Genomic DNA, 22,139 nt, shown 5'->3' with positions numbered 1-22,139 from the left:
TGCACACCATTCTTAAATTTCTGCACCAATCCTCTTCAAATTTGGAATGGTGGCACCTTGGTCTGACACACCAAGACTCCAGACATTGCATTAGCTTGGGAATATCTGCAATTCTCATTGTGAATATTATTATTACTGCAATTCCTATTATTGTGATTATAGTAATTGCAGTGATACAACAATGGATGGAGGCCCTCAATGTCAGACACCTTCCAATAGTTTGGGAATGTTGTGCCACCTTGAACTTCAGAGTGATTCGTGAACATAATAAAGTCATGTTGCATGGCATCATTCTCAATCTTTGCCTGTCTGGTTTAGTATATTGCAAGTTTTGCAGAGGCCAAAATGAAATGAACTAGAGTGAAGTCGATGGCCCGTTGTTGCAAATTCCCATGCTTCCCACCTGAAGCAAAGTTGAAAGATGGCAAAAAGTTCCACCAAGAATGACCCCATGTCAAATTTTGAGTCAAAAAAAAAATCTTGTTTTGCCCCCTGTGACCCTAAGTCGCCACCTCCTGGGGCATGAACCGGCGGTCAAATCCCAAAAATCGTTATAGATTTCATGCGTCCCCCAATCTTGATTGCATGTACAATGTTTCATGAAAGAATGCTAAATGTGCCCAAAATTGCATTTTTTGATATTTAACCTTTTGACCTCAACCCAAGGCCCAAGGGGCAGGGTCAAAATAGTTCTGCTTTCACACCTTCCTGCCATGTATTTATCATAACTACCAAGTTCAATGAATTTCTGCACAACCGTTCACGAGGAGATAGCATGACGGACGGACTGACTGATAGAGCAGATTACGATAGGTTTTCAAACAGCAAACAAAACGGTTCAAAATGAGGGCACAACAGGTGTATGTGAAAGATGGTTTCAGTTTCACCGAAGAAACAACATCCACCAGGAAAATTTATGAAATGTTGCAGCAAAGCTACAGAACTCAGTGCCCCATGAAGCAACCTCCAACTTAGGTCTGCCACCATTCTTGGTGTTGGCTGGAGATAGAAAGATTCCCAACTTGGATGGACAGGTAAGGGAGGCGGAATAACCTCATGCCACTGGCCAATGCCGCCTGGGAGTGTCCATCCACTTTGCGAGCACAATAAAGCGGAGTGGGTGGATTAGTAACAAATATATATTCTTCCTTGATGGTTCACAGAAGGACACCTGAGCTGGACCAGGGACCTTGCTCATATTATGTGTGAGTGGTGGTTGGGACAGATTGCGACTTTTGCAGCTCTCGTGGCTGGCTGGATGATCTGTTGGTATGCACACACACTCACACCTCAAAACTGTCTAACCTGAGTTTGAATCCCGACTCAGGTTTAGGTCAGGTCAGGTGAGATTATAGGACAGGAAGACAAATCCCTATGTGGTCTTATCAATGCTTAACCACACTCTGTCCACATTCCTCTTGAAAGTATCAACTGATGATGTGTGGATGGTTTCTTCATCTAATCCATTCCAAGCATTAACCACTCAAGAGAAATAAACTGCTCTCCTCTTGCTACGAGCTGCAGGCTTTGTCAGTTTCCAAGAATAACTACAAAGGCAGACATCCCGGATAAGGCAAAGTGGTTCTTCAAGAGAAACATGAAGGTCCCCATGCAGAATTCTGTAGAGGATGATTAAATCCCCTTCACAGATATATATATATATATATATATATATATATATATATATATATATATATATATATATATATATATATATATATATATATATATATATATATATATATATGGAGTTGGAGATGGAGGTTTATAGTCATTCCTCATGAGAAACGCTCCTGAACCCTCACCTTTTTTGGCACAATGCATTCAAGTATAACTTTGTCACGCTACAAAAACGGCTTCCTCACCAGAAGTGCATATTCAAGATGTGATCTTACAAGGGGAGCAGATAGATAATGGAAAATATCTGGTGTAATCTCATCAAAAGCATAACGAATGGTGAAAGGCACTCTTGGAGTCCTATTTGTGACAATGGCACATTGCTTAGTCAGCGACTGTGTCGCCTGCGTGCAGACTCTAAAGTCAGTAACCTCCATCACAACTGGCAGTGCAACATTATTGAGTCTGTTTGTCTGCACGGAACTTGGGCGCCATATTTGCATCACATTGAATTTTAGGGGGTCCAGTTGCATCAGCCATTTGTCTATCCAGTTCTCCAGATGAAGCAAGTCATCTTGCAACATTGATCGCTCGCCGCTCTTGGGGGCGTCGCACCATATTTTAACATCAGCAGCAAATACAAAGGCATTAGAACAGAGACTATCTGCCAACTTGTCTATGTACGCTAGAAATGGGACAGGACTGAGTCTGGAACCCTGCGGTACGCCGCTCAGAACTTCTTTCCACGGTGACAGAGTACTGTTTATGGAGATCCGCTGCTTACAGCCTGCGAGAAAATCTCGGATCCAGGAGAGTAATGGTTGTTCAATTCCTAGCTCTTTGAGTTTCAGCAGAAGTCGGTCATAGGGCACGGTATCAAAAGCTTTGCTGAAGTCCACATAGATTACATCAACTGCACGGCACTGGTCTATCACTCGTATCCAACATTCTTGTGCTGATATTAAGTTTGACAGGCACGAGTGTTTCTCCCAGAAGCCGTGTTGTACCGGGGATAATAACCTGTGGTATTCCAAAGAGGCCATGCTATTGTTGTCGGGGGCCAGGGGTCGGGTGAGAAGACCACCAGTGGGGGGGGGGGGAGGAAAGATATCTCGGGTTCCAACCAGACTCCCAGGAATTGCAGGCCGTCACACACGGACAATTCCGTGACGCGGCGGGCCGTTAACCGACCGTGAACGCCAATAACTCAACCATGTGACCGAGGGTGCTCCCGTCTATGGATTAATCGGGTTACCTAATTAATCACGTGACCTAATTACCGGGGGACATGCCCTCGGTACGCCTTGTCCGAACCGGATCACTTTACCGGATCAGATGCAGCCGAGCGCCACTGCCAAGGACGTACTGGCTAAAAGGAACGGATCGTTGGGAATAAAGTCCCGGCTAGGTTAGGATACGGACCATGCTGGATCAATGAAAGAACAGACAAAAACGAGCTGGGAACATTTCTACAAGGATTTATTACAGGTAGGCAAGGAAAGGTATGTGGCACAGTGAATGTTGTTTATTGGTGTCTGGGGCAGGAATAGGAAGAAATGTGAACGATTCGGCAACAATATAAGCAACTTACAAAAGCAGACACTGATAGGGATGGTTATGAGACATGTGCTGGTCCCCATGGGTCTGGAACTGTGAACTAGAATAGCACTAAGTTTCTTAACTTTACAAGAAGTAGTGGACTTAGGGTGGCCGGTTCATGGATTCAGCACTCACAGGCTCATTGCTGGACTTGGTATTCCAACGCTGGTGGTGTGGTAAAAGAGATTGACTATGTGCTCGTTGATGGTCACTGAAGGATGATCCAGAACTACACGGTCTACCGGAGTGCTCAGTTCCTCAATACTGACCACAGGCTTGTTGAAGCAACTCTTAAGTTGCACCTTAAATCCAGGACAATGGTACCATCCCAGCCGAGGCTGGATGTTGACAAGCTCAGGGATAGGAGGGTAGCTGAATAGTTTGTGAACAGGCTGCGTGGGGATTTGGGGGCGTCTGGGTGCTTTGGGGAAACATAAGGAGTTGTGGAGTACCTTCAAAGTCCACCATCCTTGATGTTACTGGCAGATATCTTGGAACCCACCATCAGGCGAAGAGGAACTTTGTCTCCCAACGGACACTGGATACCAGTGACAAAAGTCGCAGGGCTGATAGATTAGGGCTGAACTGTTGAGGGAGCTTAGGCATAAAATTGTACATGTGCTGAGGGTGAACAAAGAGGTCTATGTACGAGGAATCTGTGAAGGGGTAGGGCATCACCTGTGGAAAAGTGATTCTCGTCCTGCGGAGAGAGGCATTCGTGCATTGCGTTCCTCCAAGCCCATTCCTCAGTATGCTGCTGTGAGAGCAGAGGGTGGCGGGCTCTTGATAGAGGAATCCGAAGTGAAGGCCCGCTGGGCCGGTTACTATGAGCGGCTGTACCAGGCTGACCCACCAGTTTTGTTGAGTTGGACGTCAGGGTATAACTATCCCCATTGCTGACCCTCCAATCAACTGTGAACTACCTTCATTTGTGGAAACAGGCTGCGGTGAAGCAGTTGAAAGGGGGTAAAGCCCCAGGGATCTGTGGCATCCATGCTGAACTTCTCAAGGCTGATGGAAATGCTGTACTCATGTCGTTACATGCAGTTCTGTGCTCTGTTTGGAACACAGGCATCATCCCAATTGACTGAAGAGGGGCCTTGTTGTCCCACTCTGGAAAGGGAAGGGTGATCGGCAGGACTGCAACAACTACCGAGGGGAGACGCTGCTCTCAGTGCCGGACAAGGTCTTTGCTAGGATAATTTTCCACAGGATTCACCACCATCTGCTTGATCACCAGTGCCGGGAGCAGTTGAGCTTTACACTGAATAAGTCAGCGATTGACCGAATCCTTGCTCTTCGGGTCCTCACCGAACACAGACGAGAGGCTCGGCAGGGGCTGCTTGCAGCCTTTGTTGATCCCTGTAAAGCGTTAGATTCAGTGAATCGGGATGCCCTCTGGAGGATTCTTGGTCTTCGTGGGGTGCCACCAAAACTGATCAATCTGATGTCTGAACTCTACTCTGGAACTGAGAGTGCTGTGAGATGTGGTGATACCAACTCCAACTTATTTCCAGTTGTTACTGGAGTTCATCAAAGGTGTGTACTGGCCCCCACACTTTTCAGTGCTTGTATTGACTGGATTCTGGGGAGGATGTCAGAGAGATCAAGCTGCGTTGCATCGTTTGGGAATGTCAAGATCTCTGACCTTGATTTCGCAGATGATGCAGTCATCTTTGCGGAGACTCAAGATATTCTTTTGGGGGCCCTCGAGGTGCTGAATGAGGAGTTGGAGATGCTGGGATTATGGGTTTCCTGGGTCAAAACTAAGATCCCGGCTTTCAATGACATCTTGGTTGCTGCCATCTTGTCTGTACTGTTTGTGGTGAGGATGTTGAGGTCATGGAGGGAATTACTTACCTTGGTCATGATATTCATGTCTGTGCAGGTTGTGAGCCGGAGGTCAATGGACGTTTGAGTCAGACCCGGGGAATCATGGATTCACTGGATCATGGAGTGTGCCGCTGTTGGCACCTGTGGAGGAGGATGAAAGTCTGAGTCTTCAGGTCCTTGGTGCTCCTCGTCTTGCTCTACGGATGTGCCGCTTCGACACTGACAAAGGATCTGAGACGGAGACTTAATTCCTTTGGTACCAGGTCTTTTCAGAGAATCCTTGGCTATCGCTTGTCAAACTTTGTGTCTAACGAGCGGTTGCTGAGAGAGAGACTCGGATGAGATTTGTTACCTGCATGGTCCGTGAGCGTCAGCTGCTGCTGTACGTACATGTGGCTCGTTTTCCTGACGCTGATCCTGCTCACCAGATTCTCTCAGTGAGGGAGTCTCATGAGTGGAGGAGGCCGATGGGCCGACCACGTGCCTCGTGGTTGCAGCAGGTTGTCAACAAGGTCATGGATAGGTGACTGAACATGTGATGCGACACATCATCGTGACGATCAGTCTTGTCACGTAGACATTGAAGTTCCCACGGTGTCCTTCATGAATAGAAGGCAAGCTATCGCCGGCATCATGGCCAAATTACAAAATCCTATCCTCACATCCAGAGGGCACCACATCAGCGGCATCGCCACGCCCTCAGTCAATGATGCTACCCCGCAGCCTTTGACATGCACGTGAAAGAAGAACACCAGCTTGTTGATGAAGTTGTTGACCTTTTCCAGCCGCTGTCTGTCGAATAAAAAAGGTCCACAGAATGAGAATAAATAAATAAATACATTTTTGATGTGATTAAATTGATTTTCAAGCAATGAACAAAGACCTGAACGGCGTTTTTTTAATTGTAATAATTTTTTGAGACGTCACAGTTAAAGAAAGATGCGAGAGTTCGGGTACCGCCCCCCAAAAAAATTCCACATAAACTCCAATGACGTCATCCAGGGGGAGATTGGCAGCACGTTTTGGATAACGGCCACGCAGCTCGCTTCAGACTCGTCACGAAGTGAATTTAAAAGAAGAATAATGTTCTGATTGAGCATCTCCACACGACGACGACGACGACGACGACGACGACAGTCAAAGTCATGATGGAGAACGGCAGAATGCGCCGTCACACCGCGCGTGGCACGAACCGGAAGTTGAGGTGACGTCACGGGAGAGGCGGAGACAATCGGACGTTTTTTTGTGGGCGGAGCCAGTCGAGCGTAAAAAGGGCGCGAAATAATATTAAAAAAAAAATCTTCCCTTCAAGGTATTTATTTAAGAAAAAAACAACGATTAAGTGTTAAGTGATTTTTTTTCTGATTCTGTTCACGTTTAAGACCGTTTTGGTGTGATTTTTTCCGTAAGCCGTGACAGCCTCGCGGTAACTTCGGGGTCTCGCACTTTTCCGCGCGAGTTCCGACCGAGGTTCGAATCCCACGTTTCTCAGCGAGTCCCTTTCATGATGTACTTGTCATGCTAATACCGACCTCCTTCGGGACGCATGAGTAAAAACTTTCTTCTATACAACTACTGAAATAGGACTCGCTGAACGTAGGAAAAGTTTATTTTACTTTTTTTTTTACCTCCCCTCATAAAAGGTTTCTCTTTTGCCCGGAAACGCGGAAATTTTTATTACCAACCTCGTTATCTCAATTATTATTATTATTATTATTATTATTATTATTATTATTTAAATGAAACAAAGTTGTCTTGTCTGAGAGAAGCACAAAAATTAACTTTAAAATCGACATTTCCGTCACTCCCGTTGGTTGCTGTAGTTCTGCGGCGAACTACACCGTCATGGTTCACACAAAGCGGACAGCATTTTGAATGTGCTGAAATTGACCGAAACGGTTTCGATTTTCGACCAATCCTGATGCTGGAGAAAAGATTCCAAATCAAAGAGGAAAAAAAAAGCAACGAAACGACGTCTTTTAAAAAAAATCACAGGAGGAATTGGAGAGAAATGTTCGATGAAGGGGGACGTGGTGGAAGGAGGACCAAACTCCGGGGGATGCCTCTCACGGGGGGCGGGGGGGGTACCCCCAATTGAAATAAGGAATTAATGAACACACGAGGAGAAGTTTTTTTCGACTGCTCTCGTTTTATTCTTCCTGATCTGCCGGTGAGCGGCGACAAACTCGTCAAGAAACATGATGCAAAGATGTGAGCGTAACTGGGCGGTGTATGGTTAAAAATCATCGTTCGTTTGAATGGCGATTGTTCGGAACGTGCGAGGTTTGAGCTGGTGAGCAAGCGAGTGAATTAATTTTATTACATGTTCAGGTCTCGTGAAGGCCGTACTCGCGTTGTGAGAAATACTTACACAATAATAATAATAATGTGGTTTTTGTTGAAGCCTGAGAGTTCTGACAGGAACCGGAAGTAGTGAGCGAGGTGCGGACGACGTTTGACTGTGGAGGTGTTCGGCAAGGCGAGTGAGGATGGCGAGTTCAAGCAGGCGCAAGATGAGGTTGTCCAATAACCTCTTGAAAATGAAGGTGTGCCTCGGATGAGGAGGTTGGCGTTTACCGGACTCGGATAGCGGGAAACCTGTGAGGGATTACGTGGGCCGGGCCGTGGGGATGGTCATCTGTTTATCAGTGGGTGGGTGGGGGGGGGAAATGGGATGGGGATGGTCATCTGTTTATCAGAGGGTGGGGGGGAAATGGGATGGGGATGGTCATCTGTTTATCAGTGGGTGGTGTGGGGGGCAATGGGATGGGGATGGTCATCTGTTTATCAGAGGGTGGGGGGGGAAATGGGATGGGGATGGTCATCTGTTTATCAGAGGGTGGGGGGAAATGGGATGGGGATGGTCATCTGTTTATCAGTGGGTGGGGGGGAAATGGGATGGGGATGGTCATCTGTTTATCAGTGGGTGGTGTGGGGAAATGGGATGGGGATGGTCATCTGTTTATCAGAGGGTGGGGGGGGGAAATGGGATGGGGATGGTCATCTGTTTATCAGTGAGTGGTGTGGGGGGCAATGGGATGGGGATGGTCATCTGTTTATCAGAGGGTGGGGGGGAAATGGGATGGGGATGGTCATCTGTTTATCAGTGGGTGGGGAGGGGAAATGGGATGGGGATGGTCATCTGTTTATCAGTGGGTGGTGTGGGGAAATGGGATGGGGATGGTCATCTGTTTATCAGAGGGTGGGGGGGAAATGGGATGGGGATGGTCATCTGTTTATCAGTGGGTGGGGGGCAATGGGATGGGGATGGTCATCTGTTTATCAGTGGGTGGGGGGGGGCAATGGGATGGGGATGGTCATCTGTTTATCAGAGGGTGGGGGGGGGAAATGGGATGGGGATGGTCATCTGTTTATCAGTGAGTGGTGTGGGGGGCAATGGGATGGGGATGGTCATCTGTTTATCAGAGGGTGGGGGGGAAATGGGATGGGGATGGTCATCTGTTTATCAGTGGGTGGGGAGGGGAAATGGGATGGGGATGGTCATCTGTTTATCAGTGGGTGGTGTGGGGAAATGGGATGGGGATGGTCATCTGTTTATCAGAGGGTGGGGGGGGGGGAAATGGGATGGGGATGGTCATCTGTTTATCAGTGAGTGGTGTGGGGGGCAATGGGATGGGGATGGTCATCTGTTTATCAGAGGGTGGGGGGGGAAATGGGATGGGGATGGTCATCTGTTTATCAGTGGGTGGGGAGGGGAAATGGGATGGGGATGGTCATCTGTTTATCAGTGGGTGGTGTGGGGGCAATGGGATGGGGATGGTCATCTGTTTATCAGAGGGTGGGGGGGGAAATGGGATGCGGATGGTCATCTGTTTATCAGTGGGTGGGGGGGAAATGGGATGGGGATGGTCATCTGTTTATCAGTGGGTGGTGTGGGGGGCAATGGGATGGAGATGGTCATCTGTTTATCAGAGGGTGGGGGGGGGCAATGGGATGGAGATGGTCATCTGTTTATCAGAGGGTGGGGGGGGAAATGGGATGGGGATGGTCATCTGTTTATCAGTGGGTGGTGTGGGGGCAATGGGATGGGGATGGTCATCTGTTTATCAGTGGGTGGGGAGGGGAAATGGGATGGGGATGGTCATCTGTTTATCAGTGGGTGGTGTGGGGAAATGGGATGGGGATGGTCATCTGTTTATCAGAGGGTGGGGGGGGGAAATGGGATGGGGATGGTCATCTGTTTATCAGAGGGTGGGGGGGGAAATGGGATGGGGATGGTCATCTGTTTATCAGTGAGTGGTGTGGGGGGCAATGGGATGGGGATGGTCATCTGTTTATCAGAGGGTGGGGGGGGAAATGGGATGGGGATGGTCATCTGTTTATCAGTGGGTGGGGAGGGGAAATGGGATGGGGATGGTCATCTGTTTATCAGTGGGTGGTGTGGGGAAATGGGATGGGGATGGTCATCTGTTTATCAGAGGGTGGGGGGGGAAATGGGATGGGGATGGTCATCTGTTTATCAGTGAGTGGTGTGGGGGCAATGGGATGGGGATGGTCATCTGTTTATCAGAGGGTGGGGGGGGAAATGGGATGGGGATGGTCATCTGTTTATCAGTGGGTGGGGAGGGGAAATGGGATGGGGATGGTCATCTGTTTATCAGTGGGTGGTGTGGGGGCAATGGGATGGGGATGGTCATCTGTTTATCAGAGGGTGGGGGGGGGGAAATGGGATGCGGATGGTCATCTGTTTATCAGTGGGTGGGGGGGGGAAATGGGATGGGGATGGTCATCTGTTTATCAGTGGGTGGTGTGGGGAGCAATGGGATGGAGATGGTCATCTGTTTATCAGAGGGTGGGGGGCAATGGGATGGAGATGGTCATCTGTTTATCAGAGGGTGGGGGGGGGGAAATGGGATGGGCATGGTCATCTGTTTATCAGTGGGTGGTGTGGGGGGCAATGGGATGGTCATCTGTCTTTCTGAGTTGGATGGGGTGGGAGTGGTCATCTGCCTCTCAGAAGGGGTGAGAGGGTCATCTGTTTATCAGAGGAGAGATGGGGATGGTAATCTGCCTATCAAAGGGGAAGGGAAGACTATTGGCGGGAGGAGGGTGGATCACTTATTGGAAGATGGGGTGGGTGGGGGGAGGGGGTGGTGTGGGCCTCTGCTGATCGGAGGGAGAGCCGCTGCTGCCTACTTACCTATGAGTGAGGGAGGTGGTGTCGTCTCTCAAGGGGTATGCGTCCACCTGTGATCTGGCGTGACAAGCCATGTGCACTTCAAACACCGGTGTAGTTAATTTTTTAAGCATAATTTGAACATTACAATCGCTCTGTCTTTCTCTCCTCCGTGGTTTATAAACATGAGTGTGCGATGGACATCATTGCCAACACACTCGTGTTTGTTTCTTCTTCTTTGTTTGTGTAGTGAAGGTCATGCAACTGTGCTTTCATGGTTAAACTGAACATGGATGTGCCGTGTTCAAGCCCGACATGAGAATGCCCCTTCTCTCCCTACATCAGTTTATGCAACGATACCTGACGGAGGAAGCCAAACAGGACTTGGAGCAGCGTGAGAAGCGCATCATCAGTGATGAACACTGGTACTTGGATCTACCAGAACTTGCCAAAAACGAGTGAGGAGTTGTTTTTCTTTGCTTGTCATGTTCAGTGTGTGACTTAAGCTGTGAGAGGAGGGAATTGGTCACCTCTGACTTGTCAGCCATTTGTCGAATCGGTAGACGAGTGTACACACCCGGGACTGCAATATCAACTAAATATGGCGTCACGTTCTAACTTCAGCATGGTAGAGTAAATCTGTTGGGGATTAACTCGCTTGGTTCAGGAATGTTCTCCTATTGTACACTAATATGTTGTTTTTTTTTTGTATACAGAGTGAAGGCTTGTAGAAAGGGGGGGGGGGGAGACACACAAACAGCAGAGTTGTGCGACAACCACAGGGAGACTTGTTCAAACAATGGGTGTGTGGAGGAATGAGGGGGCAGGAGAGATGCATGTGGTGGACAAGATCGATACAGAAGGAAACTCTCAGGAGAGAAAACTGGAAAAAAAAAAGGAGGAGGGACTGGGGTGTGAGGGGTGGGGGTGATTTAACGAGGGTAGAAAATATCATGGTTTTGGATTGGGGGCGATCTGTGATGGTGGTGAGCAGCTGTCTTGAAGACCTGCAGGGAAGAATGAGCTTCAAGAGGATGTGGAAGTTGGTTGCACAGGTTGGGGGAGGGGGGGGGGGGAGAGGAACAAATCGGTGGAGGTGGATTTCGGTACTTTCACCAGAAGGGGGTTGCTGGTGGACCGTGTGTGCCCTGCAGGAACCTGAGGGGGGACAAAGCACAGAAAGAGCAGAGGGTACAAGACCAAAAAGGAGGTGGTAGAAGACAGAGAGACAACTGACCTATCTGCGATGGTGAAGTGATACGCCCATAGACTCAGCTTCATCATGGGAATCTTAAAGGCCTTGTTTTGTTTTTCATGGTGTCAAGCTGAGCAAGATGGGAGATTGCGGAGCCAAGTAGGAGGGGAAAACGGTACTGTATCAAGCTGTGGATGAAGGAAGGCCTTGTCAGTGGATAGGTGTTCAGGTGTGTTACTGACTTTGGTGGCCAACTTTGAAATGTATTTTTTTTCCCAATAAAGATCATGGCTGATAGAGAGACCGAGGAGTTTGAATGACTTCCAGATGGTCCTTTCGGAAGATGATGGTGAGAGTGTGACATTTGTCACGACTGAAAGACTTATCCCAAGTGTTTGACCAGCTTGTGATTTTGTCAGTCTGAAGAGAGGGAATAACCTGCAGCCTGCCTGTCTGAGGGATGTCACGGTACAAGGTGGAGTCATCAGCAAAGAGATAAAGAGGATTTTCCAGAGAGTGGGAGATCATTGATGAAGAACAGGAATGGGACTGGGCCCAGAACATTTTCCTTGGGTGCACTCCAGCTTTGACAGGGAGAGGAGATGAAAGGATTCCTTTGAGAGCCGCACGTTGGCGACGAGAGTAAAGGAAGTCACGAATCCACGTGTGGAGTTGGACCTGGATGCCTTTTGGAGAGGAAGGTGGGATGGCAGACTGTATCAAAATGAACCCGTTCAGGGATTCTCCATGTTGGTTGGTGAAATCTGCAGCTGCTCGTTTCCACCTCACGAAAGCTGAGTTTTCCAAGCCAAATTCGGTGCGTGCGTGCGTGTCATTCGTCAATTTTTTGCTCGTTCGTCCCATTGCAATATTTCATATTGATTTGTTCGTTGTTTTGTGCTATTTGTTTCGTATTGTAAAAGCTTGAATCGGATAGAAAGTTTGCTTTAGTGAAGTAGTCCTGGGTGTATTCCCGGGTACTCCGCTTCTATTTCCTCAACTTTATCCTATTCTACTTCCAGTTTCCTTTTCTCGTTTCAAAAAAATTGGAACAAACAAGCAAGAAACTTTTATATTTCATTGAACTCCATGATGATTCTCATTTTCATTCAATTTCCTTCTGCTTCTGGTTTTACATCCCCCCACTCCCCTCCCCACTCCTCTTCTCTCCAAACGGAATCGACATTCAATAATATAAATGTTGCTTCTTTCACCAAAATCATTTTAAGAATGCATTTCAACCCTTGTTTCTTTACACATGCTGCACACGTTCTGCTTCTCCACCACAATATTTATTCTTCGTCATCTTGTTCTTCAATTAAGAATCATTTTTCTGAGGTTTTAGCCTGATCTGCACCTCGTCCACAAACCCCTCCCCACCCATTCCCCCTTCTCCGATCATGCAGCGCAGCATTCCTCCATGCGTTTAACAAGTCTTCCAATCCCCCATCGCATGATCTTTATCTCCGTTTATCAAAATTAGAAATTAGGAATCAAAAAAAGTATCCACCTCCACCCCACCCCCCTCAAAGCTTCACATCCCCCCTTTCTGCCTCCCTCCGCACCACACCCTCTCAATGCTTCCTTCTCACGCCACCCTCTTAAACCTTCCCCCACACTCCTCACTCACACTTTTTTTTTTTACCCCCACACCCCACGCACACTATTCTTACCCCGGACCCCCCACACACTCAAATCTTCCTCCGCACCCCACGCACTCAAACTTTCTCACACCCCACACACTCAAACCTTAACCTTCACCTCACCCTCCTCCCCCAAAGCCTCTCTTTGCCCCCGCAAAGCCACCTCCTCAATCCTGCACCATCCCAATGCTCCCCCTATCTCTAACTGGGTGGACCTCAAACATCCAGGGCCTCTGTTCCAACCTGACAGATCTCTCTATCCAAACCACTGCCAATGAACTAGACATCTTCTGTTTAACAGAATCCTTTCTCCCATCGGATGTACCTGACTCCTTCGTGTCTCTCTAATTTGATCGACATGAACCCCGTCCTGGCAGCAGAGTTGCGCAGTACATCAGAAACTCCAATTTCTCACTCTGTGTATACTGCTCTCCAGAGTGGTGGGTTTGGGATCCTCGGGGACCTGAGTTCACATCCTGCTTGGCTGTTGAATTAATACCAGGTGGGGTTGACTCAGCCTGTCATCATTCTGAGGTCGGCAAAATGAGTACCAGCTTGCTGTTATCCTGTGTCGGAGTAGCGACCCATCCAGGATTATGCCCAATAGCCAAGGAGTCTGCTTCGGCAGCACCAAGTCTCTGCACAGAGTGTGGGCCCAATGGATGGATGCACTGCTCTTACACCTCCCAAACCCCAGCAATACCTCTGGCTGTGACTTCCCCTCCGCTGCCACCTCATGTTTCTCTGTGTGTTGTACCGTCCTCCCAACAGTGATGACTCCATCGACATCCCTCTCTCTCAGACAACATGGACCAACTTATAATCACTCATCCCAACTCTCTTTTCTTCATATGTGGTGACTTCATTTGTCACCATGCTAATTGGCTGGGTGTTGGTACCTCTCTCACCAGCCATGGCACTTTGCAAAGGACTTCTGTGACTCCATGGGACTGACTCAATCCCTAAATTTTCCCACCCGGATTTCTTCCATTGGAAAATATTTCCTTCTGGATTCGGCAATGACCAACTTCCCCACCAATGTATCTTGCTCGTCCTCTGCCCCCAAATTGGTCATCTGATCATGTGCTTGCGAAGGTAAACATCTCTCTGGCCATTTTCAGAGAATGCTGGCGAGTCTGGCAGTTCATTCAGGCAAACTGGCAGGGACTGCAAGCAGACATCACATTTCATGACTGATCTATATCTACTGCCCCAGATATTGATTTAGTTTGGGAATTCTTCCACAGAATCCTGCTCTCTCTTATGCACAGATTCATCCCATCTCATCTTCAGTTATCTTACCCATCCTCCCACTCTTGGTTCTCTGAATCTTGTGGTGAGGCTGTTGTTCAAAACAACTTGCATTCTCCTTCTTGAAGGCAAATCCAATCGAAGGCAACCTCGGATCATTCCTTAAAGTGAGTAGCAAGCGTCTGTCTACCCTCAGGAGAGCCAGAAAATAACATTTCCTGTTGCAGCCAACACGTGGCCCTTAATGGAGTTCTTTCATCCCCTCTTCCTGTACAGACTGGAGTTCCTCAAGGCAGCGTTCTGGGCCCTGTTCTTTTCCTGGTTTTCATCAATGACCTCTCCGACTCTCTGGAAAATCCTCTTTATCTCTTTGCTGATGCCTCCACCCTCTGCCGTACCATCTGTCATCCATCAGGTCAGCAGGGAGCAGCTTCTTCACTCTCTGCAAATCTGGATAAAATCACTAGCTGGTCCAATACTTGGAACATGTCTTTCAATTCCGACAAATGTTACACTCTCACTATGTCTCTCCGAAAGGACTGTCTGGGAATCCCCCCCCCCCCAGCCCCATCTACTTTCTCAACAATCCTCATGAGGAAGTCCTTTCATTCAAGCTTTTGGGTCCCACTATCCGTAATGATATTTCCACGGAGAGCCACATTTCCAAGCTGGCCTCCAAAGCCAGTCACCAACTGGGCATCATCTGTCGTACAAAGTCATTCCTTGGCACACCTGAACTATCCACCTGCAAGGCCTTCAATGCAGCCTGATGGAGTACTATTCTCCCCTCTGGGCTGACTCCCTGCCCCACATATTGCCCAGCTTGATGCCATGAAAACCAAGGCTTTCAAGATCATTGGAATCTCTCGCGATGAAGCTGAGTCTATGGGCCTATCGCTTCGCCATCACCGACAGGTTGGTGATCTCTTTGTCGTCTTCCGGTTCATTTCTGGTCTTGCACGCTCTGCCCTTTTTATGCTCTGTCACACCCCAAGTATCTGCAGGACGCATCTGGTCCACCAGCAACCCATTTTGAGTGAAAATGCCTAAATCCAGAACAACTGCTCACCTCCACTCATCTGTTCCTCTTTTTTTTTTCCCCACCTGTGGAACCACCTTCCACATTCTCTTCGATCTCATTCTTCCCTCTGGGTCTTCAACACAGCTGTTCACCACCATCTCAGGTCATCTCAAATCCAAATATCATGATCTTTTCGACACCAGTTAAACCACTCCCACCCTTCCCAAAAATTTGCTTATGTATCCATCTTGTCCACCCCTTGTGTTCTCCCTTACTCCTCATCGTTACCTGCATCTCTTGTTTGTCCATCTCTGTCTACCTTCTCCCTCCGCCCTGCTGTTGGTTTTTCCATTTTCTCCTGCTTCTGTTCCCTTTGTTATGCTGTGTTATCACAGATGTGTTATCCCTTTGTTATCACCCAAATCAACTGAAACTAGTATTAAAATGATTTCATAACTGAGATGGATTTAATCCTTACCAAAATAACAAAATATATAAAACATTGAAAATAAATAGAACGCTCATAACACGGGGAAAAGTGTCACCACCTTGCGGTCATGTGACGGCGCCATTTTCGTTAGCACCGCTTAGCTGACTGGCATCGTGGATCGAGGTGGTTTTGAACGCGTCCCAGATTGAAAAAGCCAAATAAATGTTAAAATGACATTTTGTGCGGCAATAAACTGCTCCAATATGTTGCGCGAGGGTTGTGGAAAGACGTTTCACAGGTGTTCTAACATGATGATGAACAGGAACAGGGTCGTTTGACTCTGAAATATCACTGCAGTGTCGCAACTTCTCATTTGGCATTCATCCCATGAACCCTGTTGGTAAATGGATTTGTTTGTTGGTCGCAAATTGGTTTATAACAGTTTTTATGTCGGGAGGATTAATGAGTGTATTTATGTTGACGGCCACCGTTGATCCCACCTTCTCGACGGACTTGGTGCGAGCCATTCTCTCGGCTGCTCACGATGCCAACGATTTGGGTATTGCTGTACATAAAGTTGGTTATATTTCAACACTTTGATTTGCATCATTTTGGTCCTAACATCGATGGATTTAATTCACACCGAAATAACAAAATGTATAAAACATTAAGCATTTTATCACTTGCAAAAAATTTCCGAAACAAGAAAGAAAAACATTTTAAGAAAAATGTAAAAACATAGAGGGATGAAATAAGATTAAAAAAAAAAAAAAAAAAACAACCAAACAAGGGAGGGATGCCACTATACGGCACCACAATCCTCTTCTGGTTTCGCATCACGATATCTTTTGACATTGTTCCATCACAATCCCACAACAAAAGTAAAATGTCAAGATGTCGTGATGGTAATCCATAAGAGGATTGTGGTGTCGTATTGTGGCATCCCTCCCTTGTTTGGTTGTTTTTTTTTTTTTTTTTGAGATTTCATTTCTTGTTAATACAGTGCTGCCACAGACCCGTTTTACCTGGTGAGTTAAAGGTGAAGAAACGCCCATTAGCGTAACGTGTTTTGTAACCAAGATTGGTGTTTGATACCAGAACAAGTGTAGATGCAGAAACTACATGGATGTCTTATATGGATGTTGCATTGATGTATAATCATCGCTGTCTTTTGTCTCTCCAGGGCCCTGTGTGTGGAGAATGTGAGTTTTTCCACCTGTGAGCAGTTGCTGTTTGGTCGAATGTCTTTCCACGGTTTCAACCCCGAAGTGGAGGTGTGGAGAATGTTTTCAAATTTTCCTCGTTTTACCACCGCGAATGTCTCGTTGCATGGTGCAGTCGAAGTATCTGTTTGCTGGAAACGGTGGTTGGAAGTGCACCAAACTGTAACGTGTTAAAGTTTAACGGGCGGCTGTTTGTCCATTTCTGTCTGAGGGCAGCAACTGTGCAAACGGCTGAACGCTTCGCAAGAAACTACGTCTGAAGAAGAGGATGACGACAATGAGAAGGACATATCTGATGCAGAAATGGCGAGGAGGTGAGCTTGATTAGGATGGTAGACGATCGGGCAGTATGGGACGTGTGCCTGTTTGAGGAGGTAGCGTAATCACGACGTCTGTCCCGTTCTGATGATCACGGCCGTGATGAGCTTTGCTTGACATCCGAGCAGCACAGACGGACTCAAGGAACTGGGTGACCCAGCATTCCACAGGTCCGAAAGTGCATATCGCGCAGGATGGCCTGCACAATTTATTCTCTCTCTCTCTCTATCGGGGATTGTGCCTGACTGTGTCTGCCTTTATTTGTATAAACATGCCAACTAATCATCTGGCATTGCTGGCATTCCCTAAAGGCTCTGCACATTCTCTTCCCTCTGCCGGGGAGGAGGGGGGGGGGAGGAAGAGATAGAGGAAACGGAATGAAGAGGTAGATGTGAAAAGTATAATCTGACTTTGAAAAGCATTTGAGGGGGTTTGTCAGGTGCCTCTTCTGTTCTGGCACCACTGTCAGGAATATTCATGTGGTTGGTACTTTGGGGGATACATGACGACATGGGGCGGGGATGGTGGATATCGACAGTGCAGATGATGTCATGTGGTCATCGATGGGGCGGTTGATGGTTGATTACGAGTCATGTGATTATGAGTAAGGTGGTTGATTGAGTCGATAGGTTATCAAGGCGGGTGGTTATCGACGGGACGGATTATTGTGAGTCATGTGGTTATCAATTGGGTGGTGATTTATGAGTAAGGCCGTTACCAGGGGGGTGGTTGATTATGAGTTGAGAGGTTATCAATGGGGCGGATGATCGAGGTGGGCGGTTATTGACGGAGCAGATGATTTAGAATTGGGCAGACGAGGAGCACACGTTCCGCAATCAGCCACCAGCACCAATAGCTCCTAATTTACTCTTTTCCTCTCCCAGTCCTGCTCTGTTCTCCTTTTATTGTATGTAATTTTCCTCTTGCTCAATGACAGAAGATGCGGTGATGACACTCTCTCTATCGAGTGCAGCCTGTGGCTGCTGGTTGCATCATTGGTTGGGACGCGGCTATGCCGCTGATGCAGTGTCCCCCTTACCAGTACTCTGGTGCTCATTTTGCCGACCTCGCAAGGATGACAGGCTGATTCAACCTCCTGGTGTATTTTAATTCAGCGGCCAACGGGGTTTGAACTCAGTATCCTAGGATCCCAAGCCGCCACCCTAACCACTAAGCCAACACCAGGCGAGATGATGACACGTAACTGTGGGGGCAGTGAGGAATGTGAATGTGATTACAAAACGAGTCCTTACAGGTGTTACTTTACGGACACTGCTCATGCATGCGAGCGTACGGTGGGCGTCCACAGCAAGATCACTGCTCATTCTATCGTAAAGAGATTATATTAGCTTAAAACTCCATTAACTTTTTCATTAACAAACCAAAGTACCCACATAGGTGGGGTGGATACCTGTGCTGCGTTGGAAAGTGCATCAATTGAGTTTATCCACCGTTCACCCAGCACCGTGTGAGGTTCACTCCGAAACGGGGCGGTTTAAAATGAGCGAGCTCAGAAAGCCTTCTCCTTTAAAATTCCCCACTATACATCAAAATGGCAGGATGTTTCCATGAGGATGATCACATCATTTACAACTTTCTTTCTTTTGATCTTCCCAGTCCCTTGGCTGACCTCATGCCAAACTGTTGCTGTGCTATAACCGCCGTTGACTAATTGCTCCTGTTGCCTGGAGCGAGTCGAGAGGCCAGCAATTGGCAAGCTTTGAGTTCAGGAGTGATAGTTAAACTCTCTTTGTTTCATTCCTGGTGAGCGTTTGGCTCTTTGACAGAAACTTTCCGAAGAAGCCCACCATGAAGGAAAGAACAACTCCAAACTTTTTCCTTTGCTTGTTTTGGCACGAGACGAAACCGTCAAGTGATTTTTCACACGTGTATGCTCGTATCACCCTGATGACAGCTTGGTCCTCGGCTCTTTAGAAGAGCTTTTTATTCACATTTTCCGTCGGGTCGAAGGCTCATGGAAGCACGACCACGCCAATCACGTGCACACAGAGTCTTTCGACAGACACAGTCCCCAGCGTCGGGTTGAGTGACGTCTCCTTTCGTTTCTCTCTGTGTGCTGGCGTTGCCACCTTGCGACGTCCCCCCTTTTTCGCAGGCAGTCATTCGAGCAATTGGGAGAAATCTCAGGAATGCTCACGTCCTCGGTAACTTGGCCGTACATAGGCCAGGGTCGAGCCTGCTTGGGAAGCAGGGTTGGAGTCTCACTTGAAGAATGCCACGGCACCATTTCCTTGAGTGTGAATGTGCTGCTCGTATCTCGAGCTGTGCTCCTTTCAGCCGTGATCTGGCATGGTGCTTCGGCACCGCCGGAAGGTTGTTTGGACCACGTGGAGTAAAATTAATACTTTGATCCCTTTACTGTACTTTTTATTTTGGTTTTGACCCTTGAGATGCAACGTCGCCGAACTTTCAACCTTTCGTTCTGTGCACCTGTTACACGTGATCGGCTCTACGGTTGTCTTTCCTCTGCCGGTATTTTGTTCCCTCTTCCCGCCAACCCCATTACCCCCTCACATCCTTTCTCACCCGATGTTTTTCCAGCCTACTGCCGTTTGTTTTCGAACTGAGAACTTCTCCTCTTCATTACCTCTCCTCTTCTCTCCTTGGTGAACCCACATTTGTATGTTGATGTCCTGGGAATGTAAAGCACACTCGCTGACCTTTGTTGACCTTTTTTTCAATTCTGCTTTAAAAGAAAAAAATTCTGTTTTTGCTCGTTTTTCAACTTCCTCTTTCCATTCTTGCTTTTATTTCTCCCCTTACGTCTTCCTGTGTTGGTGCCACGAAAAGTTTTTGTGTTTTCAGCAGCTGGGCGTTTGTGTAACCCTGAGATGGGATGGGATGGGATGGGATGGGTGGGGGTGATGGTGGTGGGGAGTTGAGGGGTGGGGGTTCATGAGTTTCACATTGATCATCTTGTTTTTCTGATTAAGCCATCGAGGCAGGAGCAGTGTGTGCACCTTCAGGCCTTGCATTTTGATCGTGGACCAGGGTGTCTGCACGTTGCTTTGACGCACTTTGTGCAAATCCACAAACTTGGCCTTCAGGTTGAAATGCTCGTTCTACAATTTCGAATAGTTTTCTTGATTTTCTTGCTTTTAACCTTTTTTTTTTCTTCCGATAAATATGAAAAAGTGTTTCTCAATTCTCCAGGTGCTCTGTCTCCGTGTCATGATCTCTCTGTGTCGTGATCTCTCCTCTAGGTACCAGTCTGTGGTGGAAACGATTGGGAAGAAATTTCAGAACAAGCGACAGCGATCCCGTCATCCTGACGATGATGATGGTGAAGAAGAAGAGGACGACGGTGCCGGTGGTGAATCGAGGAACAAGTCACGTCTTGGGGCAACCAAGAAAAAGTTTCTACGACCAACTGACTGACAGTTGGAGTTAGAATTTTCCAATCGGGTTCCGCCCGTTTGTACGGATCGCGTACAATTGGCACAACCATTCCGTTTTGCACGTCGGACACCATTCTCGTTATTCTTTTATTTGAATAATCACAACGTGGATGAATCGAGGGATTTTAATTTGTTTTGTTTTTACCATTCTCCGAAGCAATTTGTTCTTTGACCTCGTAATGTTCCGTCAGCAACGCGAGGGCTCTCCGACTCCAACCTTTCCCTGATTTGCCCGTCCTCGATCCGTGGCAGTAACTCCCCGGCCTCTGTGTAACCTCGATTGTGGTGTTACAGCACGGTGGTGAATTTTGTTGCTCCTTCTGTGCTGTTCGAAACGTGAACGCAGATTTCTACCACGTTTTTCGAGTCGCGTGACTTTGCTTATGTTTAAAAAAAAAAATCATTTATTTATTTATTTGGTCAATTTTGTGTCCGTGGTGTAAGGCGGTGTTCAATCAAAGTCTGGTTAAAACTTTGTACCGTGTACATATCCCATTTTATATTTCAAATTCCCATTAAAACCCCCATCCTGTCAGGCTGCCGAACTGGTTACAGGCGGGGGGGGGGGGGTGGGACGTGGGACGTGGTTCATGGTTCACTGTACTCTCCACCCAAACGAAGGTTTGTGTCCGGTCGTTGTGACGTAGATTTCCCATTTCTTTTGTTGTTGCCTCAAACTTGAACGTGGTCGATCAAAATTCGAAAATATTTTTTTCTTCGGACCATGAGACCATTTAAAAAAGAAAAATTATCTGCAGAGTTGAGGCTCATGGAGGAGCTAGATCACAGAACGGATCAGGATGTAAAACGATTGAAAGAGAGAGGGAGGGAGAACAACAGCAGGGATGAGGGACAAAATGGAGGGACATTTTTAAGGGATAATGGTTATTGAGAAAATGAGGGCAAGGGGAGGACACAGGATGAACAAGAGGGATGTAGCCGCAGAAGGACAAACTGGAAACCCGGAAAGGGGAGGGTGTGTGTGTGTGTGTGTGTGTGTGTGTGTGTGTGTGTGTGTGTGTGTGTGTGTGTGTGTGTGTGTGTGTGTGTGTGTGTGTGTGTGTGTGTGTGTGTGTGTGTGTGTGTGTGTGTGTGTGTGTGTGTGTGTGTGTGTGTGTGTGTGTGTGTGTGTGTGTGGGGACGGGGGTGGGGGGTGGAATAACGAGGGAAGACTTTTCATGGCTTTGGATTGGGGTTGATCTGAGCCGGTGTTGAACGGGTGTCTTAAAGACTTAGAGAGGAATGAGATTGAAGAGGATGTGTAAGTTAGTTCCATAAGTGGGGAAAAAAGAGGAATGAATGAGTGGAGGTGAGTAGACATCCTGAGAGTTTTACGTAACGGGAGTTAGATTGTGTAACCATAAGATGGGATGCGATGGGTGGGGGTGTGTGTGGGTGGGGGTTAAGGGGGGTGGTGGTTCTTGAGGTCCACATCAATCATTTTGTTTTTGCT

General features: G+C 47.5%; 1 protein-coding gene across 2 annotated transcripts; it reads left to right on the top strand.

Annotated features, from left to right (window-relative positions):
- The first annotated feature begins 7,436 nt into the window (after window positions 1-7,436).
- MPHOSPH6 (M-phase phosphoprotein 6) lies at window positions 7,437-21,221 on the top strand. 2 transcript variants are annotated; one of them, XM_085856636.1, is made up of 5 exons: window positions 7,437-7,595; window positions 10,532-10,644; window positions 16,910-17,000; window positions 17,166-17,263; window positions 20,492-21,221. In XM_085856636.1, exons 1-5 carry the CDS (start codon window positions 7,539-7,541, stop codon window positions 20,664-20,666), a joined length of 534 nt encoding a protein of 177 aa, XP_085712762.1. In that variant the 5' UTR covers window positions 7,437-7,538; the 3' UTR covers window positions 20,667-21,221. The 2 variants fall into 2 exon arrangements, with proteins under 2 accessions (XP_085712762.1, XP_085712763.1); XM_085856637.1 differs by having other exon boundaries at window positions 7,472-7,614.
- Window positions 21,222-22,139: the final 918 nt, after the last annotated feature.

This window comes from Eptatretus burgeri, chromosome 15 (assembly GCF_056783735.1).
Source record: "Eptatretus burgeri isolate ZD-2024b chromosome 15, Ebu_testis_v1, whole genome shotgun sequence".
NCBI lineage: Eukaryota > Metazoa > Chordata > Myxini > Myxiniformes > Myxinidae > Eptatretus > Eptatretus burgeri.
The sequence above is the reverse complement of the archived record's forward strand: the minus strand, read 5'-3'. Positions and strand labels throughout refer to the sequence as shown.